The 19,748-nt window shown below is 37.0% G+C and overlaps 3 protein-coding genes across 5 annotated transcripts; 1 reads left to right on the forward strand and 2 right to left on the reverse strand.

Moving 5' to 3' along the window:
* Positions 1-300: 300 nt before the first annotated feature.
* Positions 301-4,351, reverse strand: c12h2orf68 (chromosome 12 C2orf68 homolog). Of its 2 annotated transcripts, none has more exons than XM_032579487.1 (4): positions 4,247-4,351; positions 1,632-1,747; positions 1,405-1,550; positions 301-1,315 (listed from the first exon to the last, which is right to left on the reverse strand). In XM_032579487.1, exons 1-4 carry the CDS (start codon positions 4,261-4,263, stop codon positions 1,193-1,195), a joined length of 402 nt encoding a protein of 133 aa, XP_032435378.1. In that variant the 5' UTR covers positions 4,264-4,351; the 3' UTR covers positions 301-1,192. The 2 variants fall into 2 exon arrangements, with proteins under 2 accessions (XP_032435378.1, XP_032435377.1); XM_032579486.1 differs by lacking the exon at positions 4,247-4,351 and adding an exon at positions 3,047-3,347.
* Positions 3,478-8,550, forward strand: usp39 (ubiquitin specific peptidase 39). Its single transcript, XM_032579482.1, has 13 exons — positions 3,478-3,651; positions 3,955-4,033; positions 4,127-4,221; positions 4,293-4,429; positions 4,807-4,959; positions 5,038-5,263; positions 5,350-5,424; positions 5,614-5,681; positions 5,841-6,029; positions 6,156-6,298; positions 6,424-6,559; positions 7,427-7,513; positions 8,187-8,550. The coding sequence occupies exons 1-13, from the start codon at positions 3,591-3,593 to the stop codon at positions 8,235-8,237; spliced, it is 1,500 nt and encodes a 499-aa protein (XP_032435373.1). The 5' UTR covers positions 3,478-3,590; the 3' UTR covers positions 8,238-8,550.
* sftpbb (surfactant protein Bb) lies at positions 8,491-13,197 on the reverse strand. Of its 2 annotated transcripts, none has more exons than XM_032579485.1 (11): positions 13,019-13,197; positions 12,811-12,857; positions 12,658-12,732; positions 12,128-12,250; positions 11,930-12,043; positions 11,756-11,836; positions 11,502-11,685; positions 10,249-10,391; positions 10,041-10,121; positions 9,719-9,829; positions 8,491-8,920 (listed from the first exon to the last, which is right to left on the reverse strand). In XM_032579485.1, the coding sequence occupies exons 1-11, from the start codon at positions 13,068-13,070 to the stop codon at positions 8,882-8,884; spliced, it is 1,050 nt and encodes a 349-aa protein (XP_032435376.1). In that variant the 5' UTR covers positions 13,071-13,197; the 3' UTR covers positions 8,491-8,881. The 2 variants fall into 2 exon arrangements, with proteins under 2 accessions (XP_032435376.1, XP_032435375.1); XM_032579484.1 differs by having other exon boundaries at positions 11,924-12,043.
* Between the last annotated feature and the right edge of the window lie 6,551 nt (positions 13,198-19,748).

A 19,748-nucleotide genomic window follows, 5' to 3' on the forward strand; every position in this document is an offset into this window, starting at 1 on the left:
CAGTCACATTGAATGTAGCATATCAGAAAAGTAATTTTTAGTATCACAAGCTGTAAATTGAATTTAGGTCTGGACTTTGACTGGGCCATTCACATGCCTTGCTAAATCATTCCATTGTTGCTCTGTATGAATGATTGGTGTTGATGCAGATCCTTCCTGAGGACCAGGATTAAAAAATCTTAGAAACATGAGGGACAAAGATTTTTAATGTTTCTGTTTGTTTGCTAATGTTCCCTCACAGAACATCTGGGTTCATACTGAGGTTATAACACACAAGAGTTACTAATCAGGAGTCTCCAAAATTTGTTAAAAGATTTATTCAGGGGTGTCAGAGTAAAGGTGGATTTTTAGATTGAAACAATCTAAAAGCCATCACCTTTACTCTACATTTTATATACAATTTCTAGTAAAAGGAAATGTATCTTTTTAACCAAGACCTAGAGATCAAAAATTTGACTAGCAATTATAGAAATAGTTTGAGACAATATAGAAGAAGCAGGGTAGTCATAAAACTGACAGTTGCTGCCACCTGCTGAGGATTTCATGTCAATCATTTAACTCAGAACATTTCTTTAGTCAGAGCTTATGTTCCCTGCAAAAATGTCACCTCGACAAAATGAATGTAGTCACAGCTAAGGGTGGGTGAGTCAATAACAGGGGACATTATCCTGACTCTATTGGAAAACTATAAATGGCTTTTAAGCTAATGTAATCTTTTATTCAAAAAATTCAGCTGTCAAAATGTGTCATAGTATCAAAAATAATGGTATTTTCACAACTTGTAATAAATAACACAACTGGAAACTACAAAACAGAGTTACCACCTAAACAATGTTGTGGCCGCTACTAAACAAGACGAACTTCTCATTTTCAGAACCAAGACATCGCTTGTACACCCAGGCTCCATGACAACAATCTTTTTTTTTTCTTTCTGGTACAAAAAAAAGTAGATGCTTCTAAACAAATAAAACCAAGAACATGTTCATTTCATATTCATGTAAACCTAATGGAGTGATAAGTGCTTTTCCTTCTCCTTCTTAACCAACACATGGCTTGTCTTCATGTCACCTCTGCCAAGTGTCACTGTAAATGACAGCAGGATCCTCGTTGTGCTCAAACCACACAAAAGCAGGAGCACAGAACTGTGACTTTAACAGCTTTGTCTTTTAAATCTGCTGTTTGTTGACCCCCATCACCGGTTGTCTCGTCTTTTATCAATTTCCTTTCGAATTCGAACCTCCAAAGCTGCTCTCATTGCAGCATCCAAGACGTTCTTCTCTGAAACACGCTCCACCACCTTCTCAGGCTTATCCTCCTTAACAAAGACAGAAAGAACAGGAGAAATTTTAAACCAAAGCAACAAGCAAAGTGACATACTTTCAGGCAAAAGAAACAAGTGTTTACCTTGTGCACCAAAAAAGAAGTGATGACTCCAGAGTCCTCCTGATAGTCGAGCCAGAAGAGTTCTGTCCTGTGGATTTCAGTCTCTGTGCTCGACCCACTCTCGTTCCACTCTTCGGGATCGACACCAGTTTCTGGTTCTGAGCCACCTGGAAAATGATCAAAAACCATTTTAGCCTTTCTCTGCGTAGTCACCATCAAACCCTGAAAAGACATCACAGATTACTTACGCCTTTGTCTCGGATGGTACACCTGGATGTCGGGTCGACGAGGTCTTCTAGGGGTTGTCGTGTGCCTCCGCCTCTGAAGCTCTTTAGCCTGCTTCACTTCTTTATCGTAGTCATCTCTTAACACACAAAAGACATGAACGATGTTAACGGCATGACTGATCAAAATTAAAACAAGTAGTGTTTCATTCACTTAAAATTAAACTTGTCTTCCTTGCGTAAATACTTTTTTACACAATTATTTAATTTTAGTGGGACTAGTAATGTATTGCTATTTTTAACAGTGTTGCTGGGAAATTAAATCAGCATCCTTACAAACCTCCACAGGAGTAGGAAGAACTGTGTGCTGTAAGAACCCTTGGTAGACGACTGCTCTGACCTTGTAAAAAACAACAGTGGACCAACACCAGCAGATGACATGTTTCATCTGTTGGAAACATCACTGACGTTTCCATCAATGACTATGGAAACATCACTGATCTCTACATTAGGTGTGTCTGCAGTGTTACTCCAAACACTGGGACCAAAACACAAAATTCCCAAAATTTCTTTTTAAAAGAGGATGCTGGACCACTGAACAACAGTTAAGTCATTTATCTCCTTAGTCAGGGTAAGATGCTTCAGATATTGTCTCTAGTTCAGCAATTACAGGTACAAGAACTGTGACATTTGTAGCCCAGATAAGTCTGTGAAAGCTGCTCTTGTAGCACTGACTGCAATTCAAACGCTGTGAATCCCCCCAAACTATTGAATGTTTTTCTTCTTTTTTTCAGCAATCCTCCTACAAACACATTTATCTCCGTGGAATTTTTCCTGCCTTACTTTTTCCTTGCACTGAACTTTCTATTGAAATTCTTCAGTAAAGTGTTCTGTGAGCAGTGAGCTTCTTTCGGTGCCTGACCTTTCCCCATGATAGTCTAGGTCTAGGACATTGCATAGCATTTTTTGTATTAGAAAGATGTTTATGGTCTTATGTAAAATTCTAATTTTCGTAAAATCTGAATTCTGTTTATTAGCTGTGTTAAGTAATATAGTCATCAACTTTAAAAGGACTTGTGGAATATACCACCGTGTGTAATGACTCTTTAAAACAACAGTTTCACATTTTAAATATGCTGAAATAAATAAATATGTTGCTTAAAGTTTTCTAATTTATTTCGAAGCACACGAACAATTCAAATCCACATTTATACGCCTGTAGTTTCACACCTTTTGTCTTGAATCCGAAAGGCCTGCTCAGGCTTCCCTTGTTGTATTCTGTTTTATATGTTAAACCTTTTGTTTTCAGCCATTGACCAAGGTCTTTTCTGTTCTTTCATATTATCTTTAACCTTCAATGTCAGAAGACAGGCTACTGTTACCCTGAAAGTACATATCGTAAACAATTAGCTTTAGCTAACAGTGTGTGAGGAAATTACCTAGCAATTTGGTTCCTGCGGATATGGTGAAGGAAGCCGTGGTTCATGTCCAAACGACCACCGGGTTTATGCACACCTTCGTCTCTCAAAATATCCATTTCGTCAAATAGTTTTAATATGAAATGCAGTATTTATAACGTATTTATTACAATAAATTTCAATCAAAGCTCTGACAAAAGCTAAGCAAGCTAGCTGCCCATAAATTGTTGTCCAATTGTACCATTCCCAGCGTTCACACAGACTGGAAACTAATACTAAAATAAAACACCTTGTAAAACCACCTATATCATTTAATATTAAATGCAAAATAATATAGGAGCAGTATAAATAACTAAACAGTTTAGGTTCTGATACAACAACAAAGTTAAACTTTAACATAAAAAAATATTTTAACACCGGGTTAGGTTTTTGTTAGCTCTTCTTGAGAGCTACGACGCACAGCCGCCGCGAGTTTCGAGGTGCTTGGATTAAACCCATTCATGTGTCCCAATTAACTTCATCCTTTGTATTTATGTGATATTAAGGCAGCAGAATAACGTGTGAGATGATTTCTTTGAAGCGCGAGAGAGATAATGAGGAGGATGACGATGATCACGAAGACGGGGGTCAGTTTGTTTACTTCTAACGTTGGCGCAACGTTTGTTAGCCATTAGCTAAACAGATAGCTAAAGATAAAAATATTAGTTGGATTATATGTACGGTTTGGTTCAGTCGGACGCTGGAGACGGAGTAGATATTATGAATGTCTAATATAAAGATACACACTTTTTAAAAATGTATTTTTTATATAGTTATGCCGTTAAAGCTATGTTAGCTAGCATGTTTAGCTAGCAGAGTTGTAGCGAAATGTATAGAAACTTCAGTGACTTTGTAAAAAAAAAAAAATTGACGAACGATCTATTTTTCAGTTGCTGCCAAAAGAGGCCGAGGACGAGCAGGAGAAGACCGTAGAAGCCGCCATTGTCCTTATCTTGACACAATAAACAGGCAAGACTGAGTTTAATGAGCACAACCGCTAGCCCTCCATGCTAGTTAGGTCCATCCTTGGCCAACAACGTTTCCTCTCTGTTTATCCTTTAGGAGTGTGCTGGATTTTGACTTCGAGAAGCTCTGCTCTATCTCCCTTTCGCACATCAACGTGTATGCTTGCCTCGTATGTGGGAAGTACTTTCAAGGTAAACAATATGAACTGAACCTTACCTGCAGGGACAGAGCATTTGGACTGACTGACGTGTTTTTCTTGCAGGCAGAGGTCAGAAGTCTCATGCATATACCCACAGTGTACAGTTTAGCCACCACGTGTTCCTCAACCTGCATACCCTCAAGTTCTACTGTCTGCCAGATAACTATGAGATCATTGACTCTTCCCTAGAGGACATTACGGTGAGTGAAGTTATATCATATCTTTTTGATTCTATGAGAACCATCACTTCCATCCATCACAATTGGCAAGGATCATATCCTTGACAACATTGTCTGCCAGCCTGGTTTTTGACCATATGACCAGATAGTAATTTAGAGGGATGGCAAGAACAAAAGAGGTTGATTAGCAGTGTTTCCCAACATGTCCCAGGACACGTTCCTGTGGACCATTGACTCTGCTTTCCAGAAATTGACCTGTTAGCATGTCAGGATAATCATGTCAGTGAAATTGCAACAGCCTCCAGTCAGGGGTCTCTTAGATTGTAGTATCTGTTCAATTTGTTGTCTTTCCTCATTTATTATTTCACTTAACTAATTTTCCACATTCTCTTCTCCAGTATGTACTGAAGCCAACTTTCACCAAGAAGCACATTGCGGCATTGGACAAGCATGGTAAGCTGTACAGAGCCTATGATGGAACAACGTACCTGCCAGGCATCGTGGGGCTCAACAACATCAAAGCCAACGACTACGCCAACGCGGTGCTACAGGTATTGATGTGCGATTCTCTAGATTTTGACGCTGGGATAATATCAAGTAATATAAAAAGTTTATATTTATCTTTCTAGGCTTTTTCAAATGTTCCACCTTTGCGAAACTACTTCCTGGAAGAGGAAAACTACAAGGGAATCCGCAGGCCACCAGGGGACATCATGTTTCTCCTGGTCCAGAGGTTTGGGGAGTTGATGCGCAAACTTTGGAATCCAAGAAACTTTAAGGCGCACGTGTCCCCACATGAGATGCTGCAGGCCGTCGTGCTGTGCAGCAAGAAAACATTTCAAATTACTAAGCAGGGTATTTCATCTGTACTCAACCTGGCTTCTAATACCTGTTGGTGTTGGAGATAAGGTTGTTTTGCTGATGTTTTTTATTGCGTGCAGGTGATGCTGTAGACTTCATGACGTGGTTCTTGAATGCCCTGCATGGAGCTCTTGGAGGCACAAAGAAGAAGTCATGTGAGTAGGAGAAGATTCAGAAGATTTTGGGGGGCACCATATCGATGTTGTACAGTTTCCAGCAGAAATTGTAAATTGTCATAGAAAAACTAATTGAAATGCATTAATGGAGAAGTTACTATAGTCTTTCTTAAGAAAACGTTTTACTTTGAGTGTTAAATAGATTGTTTCTCTATTCTGTCCTCACAGCGATCATCACAAAAGTTTTTCAAGGCTCTATGCGAATCTTCTCTAAGAAACTTCCACACCCAGATTTGGTATGTTTGCAGTAGTATTTGAGTTATTTAAATGTTTAAATATCATCTTCTAAAAATGGAAACAATAACAAAGTTATTATTTACGCTAACTTACATTTTTGTTAATTACCAGTGTAAACATGAGCTACAATTTGCTTTGCATTTTTCAAAACTTCACAGCCACCTGAAGAAAAAGAGGCGCTGCTTCTCACAGAGGAGTACCAGGAGCAGATGTCAGAGTCCACCTTCCTGTTCCTGACCCTTGACCTCCCAACAGCTCCTCTCTACAAAGACGAAAAGGAGCAGCTGATTATCCCTCAGGTTCCTCTCTTCAACATCCTTGGCAAATTCAATGGCAATACTGAAAAGGTATGGAATGTAATGCCCTCATTTATAATAGAGAAAAGCTTTACTTTTTACTATTAATGCTACAAGCATGTCTAATTACATTAAACACTAATGCTATGAATGTAACCCTTTCCACTTTGCATTCAGGAATACAAAACCTACAAAGAGAATTTCCTCAAACGGTTCCAGCTGACCAAGTTGCCACCTTACCTCATCTTTTGCATCAAAAGATTCACCAAGAACAACTTCTTTGTGGAGAAAAACCCAACAATTGTCAACTTCCCAATCACGTACGTTAATTACAAAAACGGGACAAAACTTGTACTTGTTTTTTTTTTCCAATAGGTTAAACATATATTTTCTTTTTAGAGCAAATATGAAGTTATTTATGCTGACATTTCAATTGCTTCCGCAGCAACGTAGACCTTTCTGAGTACCTCACAGAGGAAGCTCAAGCTACAGAGAAGAATACTTCCTATGACCTTGTTGCAAACATTGTGCATGATGGAAAACCAACTGAAGGGTCCTACAGAATACATGTCCTGCATCATGTAAGTTGTTGCTCTTTACATTTAACATTACTGGCTGAAATCAAGGGAAAAATACTTTTGTATATTGTTCCTTGTCTTTCTAAAGATGTTGATCTTTATTATGGGGGCATATAATGAATGATTTGATGGATGTTTTTATTTTCCACTGCTTGAGTAAATTCTCATCATAAACCTCGGCTTGGAAGTTCTTGTTTTTGCAGCTGTGCAAGATCATAGGAGGACAATAAAATAGCAAAATATGATTTTAAAATTACATCCTCTCTCTCTTTAGTGACTATTTGCTAAAGAGTTGCATTGGAAAAAGGATTTTATTCAGGAAAAGGATTTGATGGAGTTTTTTTTCCAAATTCACAGTAACTGCACCCTTCTTAAAATGAATACACTAAAGGTGCAGTGTTTGGACTCAAGTGTTTCCATTAGTTTAAGATGCAACAGATTAAAATCCCTAAAATTGTGTGTCTTTATTCTTTACCCTTCGTATGTAACTGTACTATTTTAAATGTATTAACTTATTCCCATTCTTACATTTTTTGTGCAGCATGTAGTCAGCTATGATGTTGTGTGTAGGTGTTTTAAATATAAATTATGCTGGGAAAGTAGGATGATTTACATTTGTCATAACACTTATTAATTTTTTCTGAATGTTTCTCCAGTCATAAAAAAAAATATGCACGTTCTGTGGATTTTCCAAACCTCATTGAACTGATTTAAAACCCAAAGAAGTTTTTTATATTATCTTTTACACTGTTTAGGATTTTACTCAAAGACCAAATTCACTCAGTTCTGACTGATCAAAAATACTGCTTTACCAAAATAATTTTTCATGACTATGTGTGTAACACTGTGTGTGTGCGTGTGTGTGACCAGGGGACGGGAAAGTGGTACGAGATGCAAGACCTGCAAGTGATCGACATTCTCCCCCAGATGATCACATTGTCAGAGGCCTACATCCAGGTCAGTCTGACACATTTATCTGTTCATTGTGTGTTTGATAAATTGTAAAGTTACCACAGACTCAAAAAAGAATCAGACATTTTATAACAATAAAATCTGCAGCTTCCAAAAGCATGAACTGGATCTTTGTGTACGAATATTGTATTAAAACATCGAGAAATGGCTGTTGCTCAACTGTTATTACAACTGTGGAGACTCTGGACATACAAGAAAAAAATGGTAAAATTTTTTTTTAAAAAGGCTTAAATTTGTTTTATTTTTCTGATTTGGGATAAACTATGTAGAATTTATTATAAAATATACTAAACATCTGCTTTATAAAGTAGTAGTAGTAGTAGTTATCAAGTGCTTTTGGTAAGAATGCTAAATCTTCTTGCCTGGTCATCTGCTTCGTTTATTCCAATCAGGGACAATGTGTAAAAAAACATTTATAAAAGATGGTTTAGCCTAAGATTTAGTTTAAGCTTGACTAGCTAGAAAGACACGACTGTTTGATAAAAAATTGTAAATTATCTGTGAGGTATTTTAATATGTCCTCTAAAGGTTTCCGCTGAGCCTCCTTAGGCAGTTTAAAAAAAATACAAAAAATACTATCTACGTACAACGAGAACAGTGCAGGTGTAAAGTAAAACTGCTTTGCTGATAACTTATTTCCCCCCCTCATTTTTAACAGATTTGGAAAAGACAAGAGAGCAGTGACACAAACAACCACAGAGGGGTGTAAGTGAGGCCCTCACAGCTGTTAGTTTTGTAATCATTTTGGGAATCAGCTAAATATTTAAGCGACTGGAAGAGAAAAAAAATGAGTAAAGTGGCAGAAGAACACGAGGACATTCTCTGAAGACATGACGCAAAGAAATGTTAAAACCTCTATGTTCTTTTGTACTGTTTTATGTTTTTACTATGTGGATGTTTCTTAATAAACCAGCACCAGGATGTGTGTCTGTGTGTACATTAAAGTGTAATAACACATTTACTCCCATTTTTAGAGTTTTATTTGTATGGCATCATTTGCATTTCGAAAAGTCGTCAGAAGAGCAAAAAAAAAATGAGATAACAAGGAGTCCCTCATCTGAATTGTTTGAGAAAACATGAACGTTTCTTCCTGACAACCAGAAAAGATATTGCCATTTTGTTTTTACATTCATAATGGCAGAGACAACCTCATATACAGCAAAACATGCAGAAACTGATAATTCACACAGTGCAAGTATAAATATTTCTCAGTATGTTTGACTAGAAGGGAATTGGATAGGTTCAAAATCAGTAAATCAGAACAAGTGGTTGAATTACATTTACGTAACATTTTCAGTGCATTACATCTTTTCAAAGAAGGTCAAGGTCTGCAGATGTGGACCTCACAAGGTTCTAATTCTTCCACATGTATTTCTCACAGAAGACCTGGTTCTGCAGATTAAAAAAAGAGAAAATACCCCACAAATCAATATTTAGACATTTCTTGAGTTAATAGAAAAAATGACTCAGTCCCACTTTTAGCTCCTGTGCCTGACAAGCAAAAATTTAAACCCGACTACAAACGTTTGTGTATTTATTGGGATATTGCATGACAGACCAACACAGAGTAGTTGTAATTGTGAAACAGAAGGAAAATGACACATAATAGCCTTTTCTGCAAAATCTGCAGTGTGGCATGCATTTGCTTTCAGTGCTCTAAACTGCAATTAACTGCCTCTAGTATCTATTTAAATGTGAAGTCACATGCTCTGCTCATTTTATACATGTAAAATGCTGCCGCAGCAACACATGAACAGCATGGTCCACAATGTTTAAATGTTGTCTGAAAAGAATGTAAAACACTTCTTTTGACTTCCCAATCATGTTTTACCTTGTGCACGTCTGTCAGATAAAATCCCAATACACTACATGGAAGCTAATGGTTGTAACATGAAAAAATGTGAAATTTAGGATTTTACTCACGTCCTTATAGGGGCTTATTGCTTTAATCTTATTTATGTGCAGTTAGCTGAAGATGTACAGTATATATATAGAAGTGTCAAAATGATCTATAACGGGAAGGTGGATTCAGTAAATTTTTAGGACAGATTACCTTTTTTATTCAGTGCGGTACACGAGCAAAGCCTGGGCAAGCTTTGAAACTCGTTTTTCTTAAACTCAGATCAGCAGTCAACACTAAAAACACAGTGGCATGGAGCTTAATCATTTAAATGGTTGATTTGTACTTACCCCACACTCCTGAGCAGTGTTTATGTTTTTGCACCAGTAGTTTGGTCCCCAAGTACAAGGATTACTTCCCAGTGGCTCCAGCTTCTTCGATGAAATGCACAGGCCAGCTTTCTGCAGGGAAAAAAAATCTCAAAACTATTTGGATGCAATAAAAGGTGTTAACTGCAGAATTAATTTCTACAAATTGATTTAAAAACATAGCGGGGATGTTAATGAAGTTGCATTTCTTTGAGTTTATGTTTCAGTCTCCTGTTTATATGTGAACAAGTCCCTGTCTTGAGAAAATGACAGCTACTCTTTGTGGCTTTTATCTTATTCTTACTTCGCAAACATGAGGAACGTCCATTTGGTTTCCCAAAATCTTCTGCAGCTGAGGCCCATGGATTCTGGTGAAAGCATCACACTGAAAAGAGAGTTCAGAGGTTAAAACGAAGCAGTAAATATAAGAACTCTACGATGACAAAATGCACTAAGATAACTTAAGGTTTTTGTATTATTTGACAGATGTTAGCAGTCGCTGAAGCTCAGACCTTAGGGATGGCTTTGGGGTGGAGAGCACACACAGACTGGAGGAAAGCAGACGTCTGAGGCTCGGTGGCGTTCAGCCCCAGGTGCAGACGGCTCAGAGCAGCCAGCGTTTGGCAGGAGTCACAGTCAGAGATCAGGTCCACTTCTGGGAAGAACACCACAGCATTGACCACAGTAAGCTTTCAGAAAACCAAAGAACAGTGATCAGTGGACCAAGAAAGTCACTGTTTTCATTTCATTTACATCGCATTGGTGAAATCTGGCTCACTCTGTTTAGCAGAATTATTTTAATACAGTCACACTAGGGGGTGTACAAGCATGTGCAGCCTATTTAAAGTCACACTAGAATATCTGAATATTCATATTTTTAACCTATCATGAGGTGAACTTACCGTTCCGCTTTGAATCGTTGATCTGATTCATAACTAAAAGGTCGCTTCAGCTAACGGTCACATACTGACCGCCACATTTTCTCCTTCAGGATTTTCTTTTAGAAAGCAGAATTCATAGTTCTGCTTTCTAGTGACACAGATCTTAAAACAGCAGAGGCCCTGAACATAACACTGCCTCCACTGTGTTTGACTTTATAATGTTCTTTTTCCTAATAGCTGTGCAGTTTTCACACCTAGTGAAACAGTATACTCACGTTTACAAAATGCACCGGCTTCATCTTTTCAGATGAAGCCGGTGCATGAAAAAAATTTTCATGATGTGTTGGTTTTGACCTCTTTCTGCTTTGTGGTTTTTAGATTCTTTACTGGTCTAGCAGTAAAGCATAGCTTCTGAAAAGCACCAACTGTAAACAATCACCAGGGAAAGAGATGGTGATGATGGAGCTACTTTGAACTGTATGTTCTCTTTGTTTTTCTGTCAACAGTGGCAGTTGTAGGATTGTGTTATAATCAGGATTATATTGTAATTGAATGAAATCAATCGGACCCAGTGATCGGATTGCTTTGGATACATTTGAATTATTTTAAATGAATTTTGAATACATAGGATTCCATGTTGTATATGAATGAAATCTGTTTGTCTTGTAAAGGGCCTTGAGAGTCCATTGTGAATGATGTTGTGAAATAGAAACTATCACTGGCTCCCACATATCAGAGGTAGAGCCAAAGTGTCTCAAAGTGATCCTCATTTTAATTTAAGGAATCCATTTCAGAGAGCTTGACTTGATAACATGAAACCATGTTGTGTCAGATGTGGAATCAAAATGACCTACAGAAGATGAAAACAAAAACTCCTAACTGACCTGCAGCTGGCTGCGTCTCAAACAAGCAAAGGTGCAACAGAGAGCAGATGGTGTGTGGTGCAGCCGAAGATAAAAGGAACTCAACGATCTCCGCTCCATATTTGTCCACAAAATCGTTACATTGGTCCTTATAGCTGGACGGTATCAGATCACAGACCTCTTCCATGAGCTTCTTCAAAGTTTCCTGCAGGTTGAGAGTGAGAAGATAATAACCCTGCTGCTTTAAGTGTGGGCAGTGGAGATGAAAGTCTCACCTCAGTCATATTTTTAGGCAACATTGTCTCCAGCTTCTTGATAACCATCAAACACAAGGTGCAAACTGGGTTGAATACATCCTAGAAGAGGAGGAAGGCACATGTTAACTATTTATAGGGGAAACCATGGTTTCACTTCTTCTGCCAGTTTCTCTTCTGCTTTCTCACACTGACTTCAGAGCCAAGTGCAGAGCTGGACGTGTCTTTACTGGGGACATGATGAAGCTGCAGTTCTCTGTCCTTGCGGGTGGCGCAAAGTCCAAAAACCTCACAGATCTCCTCTGGTTTCTGTTAACACAGATGCAGTGTTAAGTATTATAAAACAAACAAAATGTACACTCCAAAACACAAGTAAGGAGAGGTCAAGCTCACCCACTGACTGGATGTGTGCTGCAGGATCTTTGGCAGATGGATTTTCACCTGTGACTCACATTCTGACGCCTGTTCTTCAGGGAGGCGGCGGCACAAACCATGCAAGGCTGTAAATACAGTCACCTGCAAAAGTGTGATAGATAGTTGTTTATGTTACGGCAGAAGTGAAGTCACAGTGCCTCCAAAAAATATGAATTCATATTTTTTCCCCCACTTTACATCATCCAGCATTATTGCATTTTATCAGGATTTTATATTTTACGCAGCACAAAATTGGGAGACAAAAAGGTGCAGCATCTGTATTGAGCCACCCGATTAAGATTTAGGTTTAGGTAAGACTGGACTATTCTAACACCTGTTTATAGAGGGATTATAATCTCTGATTTTAATTTTAATGAATTTTTCATCACATTGATGTTTGCATTTATAAATGAATGTATTTTGATATTTACCTGCAGCGATGCACCCTTATTTTAACAATTTTAAACCAGCTGATTGTGTTATCTGAACACAGTCAGCTGGCTCCTTACCTTGGTGTCTCTGCTGAAAACCATGTTGGCGGACAGCTGGATGATCCGACTGCATTCTGGACACATACCCTGTGTCTGGGGAAAAACAGAGCATGAAGACCAGCTTATTAATAATGTGTGCAATATGTCGCGATGAAGGTCGATTCTTCCTACCAGAGGTTTTTGTCCAGTCAAAGAATCGAAAATAAACCTGGAGTCTCCTGTAGCGAGGAGAACACAGAGTGAAACAGATGATATGACACCAGTACTGAATATATTATAGATGGCTGGGTTTTTGCAGGTATTGTTCAGCTTGGTCAGTAAACAAAAAATAAATGGCGACCGACTGTGTGTCAGCGCGGAGCAGACATTAAAACCTCACCGGAACACAGAGACGCAGCCAGCACCAGCAGCACGAACCCCGAAGCTGACATGGTTGGAAGGACGGACGGAGATTGACAGAAAAGCTGGTGTTTTCTTTAGAAAAACAGCTGTGTTATTGATCGACCGGAAATTCAGCCCCACAGCCTCACCCTATCAGAGCGCGGTCCGTAATGCGCAGGCGCTCTAGTCAACGATAGTATAGCGAGGACAAGGAACGAACATTGTGATAAACTGGGAAACATAATAATAATAATAAAAAATGTTTCATACGATTACTCCATATTATCTCAAATTTAACTCGGGACTCTGGCTTGACCTCTGCAAAATGTTAATATTGCTTTCAGCCAAATATGGTGGTAAAACATAAAAGGGTCTGAGTCATTACGCACTGAACTGTCAACAGCAATGGGACAAAATATTTTTAAAATAGTTTTTTTTTAGATTCAGTTTTATTTAAAAAAAAATGTGCATATAGTTGAAATTGTTTATTATTTACTCCATAAAGCTGTTTCCTCTAAGTAAAATAAAATTAATTATCAGAAATTGGGTAGACTATTTCTAATTACGAAGTTTATCATACTAAATTTTGTATTCTCCCATTTGATGTTATGAAATTTGAATTAGGAAATATAAAAAAAAAGAATAAGGGTTTTACTAAAATATTAAAAGGCTTTTTTCATGACTTCCTTTTAAAAACAAAATACAAATGTGGAGCAGATGTATTTTCCAGCCTGTATTATTTGAACTGAGGAATTTTGTGTAGCATAAAATAGTCTCTCTGTTCCGACTGGGAACTACAAGTTTTCAGTGCACACTGAAACGGAATCAACAGAGGGAATCGTTTTCAAAGAAGTGAAAATGAGCTAAAAAACAAACAAACAAGCAACAACAACAAAAAACAAGCTAACCAATTTCTTACCATTTTACAGAAAGCCCTCAAAACTCAGCGCTAGATGGCAGCAGAGTAAGGAAAACTTTTTGTTGGGTTTTCTGCTGTAAATGAACCTACATGACCTGAAGACACATTCCCAAACTCTAGGAACATGAAATACAATGTTCTGCATTGCTAGAGAGCAGCTGAACAAATGGGATGTGTTAACTGGCAACACATTAATTTAATTATAGTGCAAATACCGCAAATAATAACAAGCAATATTATTTTGAAGCACCTTTTTTACTACTGAGGACATATTTACTGACACTTCTGGTAAAAACATGTAGATATTTTATTACTGAAACATGATTTAGACTGAAAAAAAATTATCTCAGTGAGGAGGAAGAAAATCCCATATAAAGAAAAATGTTCCACACAATCTCCTGTTGCACAATTCTCAAGTTCTCTTCCAAAAGCACTGTGAAGCTTTTTAGAGTATGGTCTCATGAACTCTTTAAAATATTTGAAAAAAAAAAAGGGTTGGGTTGACCTTGCAAAATAGCTCATCAGACAAGAAGGTTTCCTTTGCTGGTCTGAAGCTTACTTTGACTTCCGTATTCACAGTAATTCATATTTGCTGTGCAATTATGCAAGTAATGTCTAATTAGTGCTTCTTGTAAATGGTGCTGCAGCGAGGAGGTGCGCCTGTTCTATTTTCGGTTAAAACATTCCAGCTCATTGTTGCATCTTCAAAATCTCAAATACAGGAAGGACAAAAACATTGAACAAAGAATTTTGATCAGTTATATTTACTTGTTTACCTTAATCACAACAGAAACAATCTCAATCACAGATACTTTCATCCTTTAAATATTTTCTTCAAATCATATCAAAAAACATTGGCAAAGAGAGATTCCCCCAAAGTTCAAATTAAAATACTGGATGGACATGAATGAAGGAGGTGTTTTTTTTATATCCTAGTCTGCTGCTAAATGATTATTCGTAATAAAAAAATTAACAAGAAAGAAAACAAACAAACAAAACAAAATAAAAAAAATCCACAGAAGAAATGCCATTCATCATTATCACTCTGCTGGGAATCTAATGATGACAGAAGCTTTTCAGAAGCCTGTTGTTCTGTGAGGGAACCAGACAGACAAGTTGCAGACAGAAGCAGTAAGCTGCTTTGTAATCAGGAAGATGAATGGTAAATGGACGATAAATAACCATAAGCTCATTGTTCAAGACTCTCGCACTTCCTGAAGAGAAGCATATGCCTTTTATATTACAACATTATATTTAAACCCTCCTCTTATGTAATGACAGACAACTAAGCTGACAGGTGGTCTCTGTCTGCTCCCTGCTGCTTCACCTTCAGTGAAGTCGACTCGCATGTTCCTCTTCCAGCATTCATCGCTCACATTTCTCCAGTATCACCAGTTTCTCCTGTTTATTTGTTTAGTTAAGTTTGGACTCTTCTTTATTGCTGCATTTAGGCTATCAACACAAAAATCTCCACAGAGTCCACTGCAGAACTTTAAATGTACAATTTTCCAGGTGGCTCCGAAAAAACTGGCCTGACCAGAACCCCGCTGGCCATCTGTTGAGATGATGGGAGGCGTCAGTCCATGCGACCTGAAGGCCGCTGTTGAAGCACCCGGTGCATTCATTACTCCTCAGCTGAACCACAGGCTGATGCAGTAATTCATGCAAAATGAGGCCCAGCACATTAAAATTTACACTTTTCAGAGGTCTTATATTTAAGTTAAAAGTATCATTTAAAAAAAAAAAAAAAAACTGATCTCATGTAATATCCTTACTTACTGAAATGCATAATTGTCGTCAGCGTTACAAGAAGAAAATATTGAAATATTTCATTCTACACACATGAATTTGGTTATTATGAGTATCACTTCATGAGACGAGTCACAAAAATATTGAACCTTTTCTAAATATAATTTTTTTTAGATGCACCTGCACATCCATGCAGGCAGTTGTGGAAACACATGGATTGATTTACAATGTTTCACATGTACATAACTCAAAGGCAGAATTGAAGCCAGATGAAAATTAAGTACAGTAATATAAATAAGAAGGCAAATTAATGTATTTTATTCACATATATATGAATTATATATTATTACGGTGGCTCTTTCATCATGTATTTAGCTCAATAGTTCTTCTCCCTACTTTCCTGCTAACATTATTATTTCATAACATTTTTATTTAGCACAACTCTATGTATGCGCTGAAGAAAATGACTGAGATTAAATAGTGAAACAAACAAGTAAATATGCGATTTATTTTTCTATTTAACATCAGACATGGTCATGGGACCGAAACTGACTGATTTGGACATTTTAGTAATTTAAGAAGCTACGTACTTTCCATGAGCATCTATTCAGAGAAAAAAAACAACCACCAATTCCAGTTAAAAGTTATTCAGAGAAACCTTACCTTCTTTGAAAGAAACATCATATTTTCTCCTAATTATTGGAAATCAGTTTCTGGTTAAAATGAAGTTTTTCACTCCCAGAAGAATTAAGTTGCATTGACAGAAAGTAATTTAATCCTAAAGACAATATCATTTTCACAGAACTGGTTTTTCTCATCTTGACTGGGAAACTCTTAAAACTTGCGTACTATCACTTCATAACTGCAGTGTTTTAATTTATAAACTGACACCAAGCAGCAAATAAATGTGAACTGGGATTAAGTGAGTAAATCTCCTCAAAAATCCTCATCTGATTCGTCTGTAAAATTATCAGAGATTCAGCTATTCTGTCAGTTTTTCCTGGTCACCTGATCCACGTTAAACATTGCCAGCTTACTTCTTTAAATCCAATGATCTCCTTAATCTTTGACCAAAGACACATGAAAAGGTTTTAGTGTGATAAGCCACGGCAACATGAGCATTGTGTGTAAAAGATAATTAGAAGTTTAATACCTCATGTGAAATTAAGATGCTTTTCAGGTATCTTCAGTTGGAGTTTCTCCAACATTTGAGAAATGTTTACTTTTGAGCAGCTGGTTCAGTCTATTTTATTTGGATTTTATAATAGACCAAATCAAAGTAGTATATTTACAAGGAAGACACGCCATACACAGATTTCTATTCGTTCATTCAGCTCTCTTTCTTTTGATACCCCAAAATAAAATCCAAGGCAACTAGAGGTCGTCCAAGTAACGGAGTCCTTTTGTATTTTATTTTATCTCTATTTATCGACGTTGGTAGAGTAAAATGATTTCGAAATTCTGAGATTTTGTAATCTGTTAAATGATTAAACTTAAAGTTATTTGGAATTGAACTAATTTATTAAGTATATAATTTCTACTCAGACATGTTGATTAAAAAGCATTATAGTATTTCTGTTGTTGAACTCATTATTGGTTACTCGGTTTATTTCACCAAAATTCGTGAAGTACATGGCACACAAGTAAACTAATAGAGACATTTTCCCTAATACAGGCTTAAAACGCAATAAATAACATTGTGTTGGTGAAATTCAATAGAAATCAGAGTTGGATGCTGTCTAGCATGAAGGAGCAGCTGGTTGTATGATTTGAGGGCTGCAACAGCAAAAGGTCAAAACTAGTCGGAGCGTCACCCTGTGACCCGAGGAGAACTTGAAGCTACAGCACTCCACATGCCTTTGGTGCAAACAAGATTATGGTTTTGTTCAAACTTAAATCTTCCTGGAAAAATACAAAGAATTGCGTGATGCAGTTGAGTGTGATGATAATTCAATCCCATCTGTCTGATCAGTGTATTTGTCATTCAGCTGTGTAAGAAAATGCAGGTTAAGCTCTAGCCTCACAGGAAACCAATGTTTTTACTTTGTACAGACATCCATCAGCAGTCTGAATAGTTTCCTATTTTAAAATCCTCATCTGGGTAAATAAGTGACTGAGACATCTTTTCTAACCCAGTATATTTGATTTCTGCCATATTATTTAGTTAACTTCATTCAGAGTTATGTATCATAAAAATATGATAAAGCCTCCAGGAAGTTTTTCTGTCGTTTTGGAAAGAGTTAAAGAAAAATGCTCCAGTGGAACTCTGAAGAGTGAAATTACCCATAAATACAAGGCGCTTCTTGCTTTGAACAGGAAAGTATTCCTCCTCATTTGTTATATATAAAACTCAACCGCCGTGAATTCGTAAAGAGGAAAGAAACATAAGAAACATAACGTCATCAGTCAGATACTAAGCAGAGACGAACATGAGGAAACACTAGAAACTTCCAGACATTCCTGTTTCACCCTCAGTGTACCAGAAAAAAAGCATCATCACAGAAATCCCCGGACACCGATGAAGATGTGATAACACACACGTACACACACCCCGTCACCCACGCACACAGAAAAGTAACCTCTTGTGTTCCTGAATAATTGAAACAAAGGCACGCACTACCTGCATTATTACTCACATAGCGTCACTTTGAGATGATGCTCCTCTTTAGTCTGCAGCATTGCCAACAAAAGGCGCAGGCAGTGTTGGGCGTGCTGTTGCTGTCACTTGGACTAAAACTGAAAAGCCACATACATCCCTCACTTATATTTGTAAACCCCACATCACACTCAACTTCAAAACTTTTTACATGACTCCTCTGGCGAGTTTTTAAACCTTTTCAGTAAAGAGGTAATCAATTTGTGTATTTTAGCAATTCAATTATTTTAGGTCTGGTTATTGTTAATGACTATGGATTACAAATGATGCAAACCCAAAATACACTAAGAAAATTATAATGTTACAAAAGAGCAATAAAAATAATCAATTTAATAGGGAAATCTCAGCCTGATGAAAACCATCCATCCATCCATCCATCCATCCATCCATCCAATTTACTCTTCCATGGTTGTAGGGGTCATTAGGCCAGAGGCCTGGACAGGTCACCAGTTTATCTCAGTTGGTTTGATGTAATATTTCCTGAGAATTTAAATTTTGGGATTTTGTTAGTTGCCATAAATATGAAAATCAACAGAATTAATCACCTGAGCTATGCCACTCTCTCTCTACTAATACTGTTATTAAATGTTCAAAGAATCAACATAAAACTCAAAGTATTAATGATTCATTATGACATTGTAGTCTTTCTAAAGCTATTTAGAACCTATTAGTAAAATCATCACATCATTGAAGAAGATTTTATAGATCAATGACGAAGAAGCACCTTGTGGAGGAAAACTAAAGACCTGCATTATTTGTAATAATTTTCAGTTTTTTGTTTGAATTTTACTAAATTGCTTCCTGTTTTTTATTTTCCGCTACATAATTTTGACAATAACAGTGTGTTTAATCTTCAAATTTGACCATCTATTTTAATGCTTTGTGCAGTTTAAGTTCTTTTTACAGAATATACAGGTATGCCATTTTAAGTTTTTTCAAGACCAATTATTCAGTGTTTTATATGTTTTGTTTTATCTTGGTGGTTATAATAATTGTATGCATTTATTTTAATTACTTTGTTATCATGCTTTACTGACTATAGTGAGATATTCCATAATTTGTATCTGGGAAAAATGCTCTATGTAAATAAATCTTAATTACTTACTGACTTGACAATATTCTTATTAATTCTATGCAACCTGAAAGCTTATTTAAAACTATATTTTTCTTAAACTATATTGAATGCATAATTTCAAGCAATAATTTTCCACTGTTTTCCATGGAAAGAAGTTCCTCATTATTTAAATGAACCAAAGTGACTACTGTATGTATGGACTCACTTGTCAGTCAGTCAGCCTGTGATTAACCAACACAGTCTCAATGCTTAAAGATATTTCCTTCTTCAAATCCTGTTAATCCCTGACTTTAGTCACACATGAGGTCTTACAGTGAATGTCAATAGCA

Source organism: Xiphophorus hellerii, chromosome 12 (assembly GCF_003331165.1).
Source record: "Xiphophorus hellerii strain 12219 chromosome 12, Xiphophorus_hellerii-4.1, whole genome shotgun sequence".
Taxonomy (NCBI): domain Eukaryota; kingdom Metazoa; phylum Chordata; class Actinopteri; order Cyprinodontiformes; family Poeciliidae; genus Xiphophorus; species Xiphophorus hellerii.

Coding starts and splice junctions, on each gene's coding strand:
- usp39 (XM_032579482.1), top strand. CDS start 3,591: ATGATTTCTTTGAAGCGCGAGAGAGATAATGAGGAGGATGACGATGAT. Junction 4,034..4,126: donor TATCTTGACACAATAAACAG/GCAAGACTGAGT, acceptor TTTATCCTTTAG/GAGTGTGCTGGATTTTGACT. Junction 6,299..6,423: donor ATTGTCAACTTCCCAATCAC/GTACGTTAATTA, acceptor TTGCTTCCGCAG/CAACGTAGACCTTTCTGAGT.
- sftpbb (XM_032579484.1), bottom strand. CDS start 13,070: ATGTCAGCTTCGGGGTTCGTGCTGCTGGTGCTGGCTGCGTCTCTGTGT. Junction 12,858..13,018: donor GGCTGCGTCTCTGTGTTCCG/GTGAGGTTTTAA, acceptor TCCTCGCTACAG/GAGACTCCAGGTTTATTTTC. Junction 12,251..12,657: donor TTTTCAGCAGAGACACCAAG/GTAAGGAGCCAG, acceptor ACACTTTTGCAG/GTGACTGTATTTACAGCCTT.
- c12h2orf68 (XM_032579486.1), bottom strand. CDS start 3,144: ATGGATATTTTGAGAGACGAAGGTGTGCATAAACCCGGTGGTCGTTTG. Junction 1,748..3,046: donor CGCAGGAACCAAATTGCTAG/GTAATTTCCTCA, acceptor TTGTGTGTTAAG/AGATGACTACGATAAAGAAG. Junction 1,551..1,631: donor GTACCATCCGAGACAAAGGC/GTAAGTAATCTG, acceptor ATCATTTTCCAG/GTGGCTCAGAACCAGAAACT.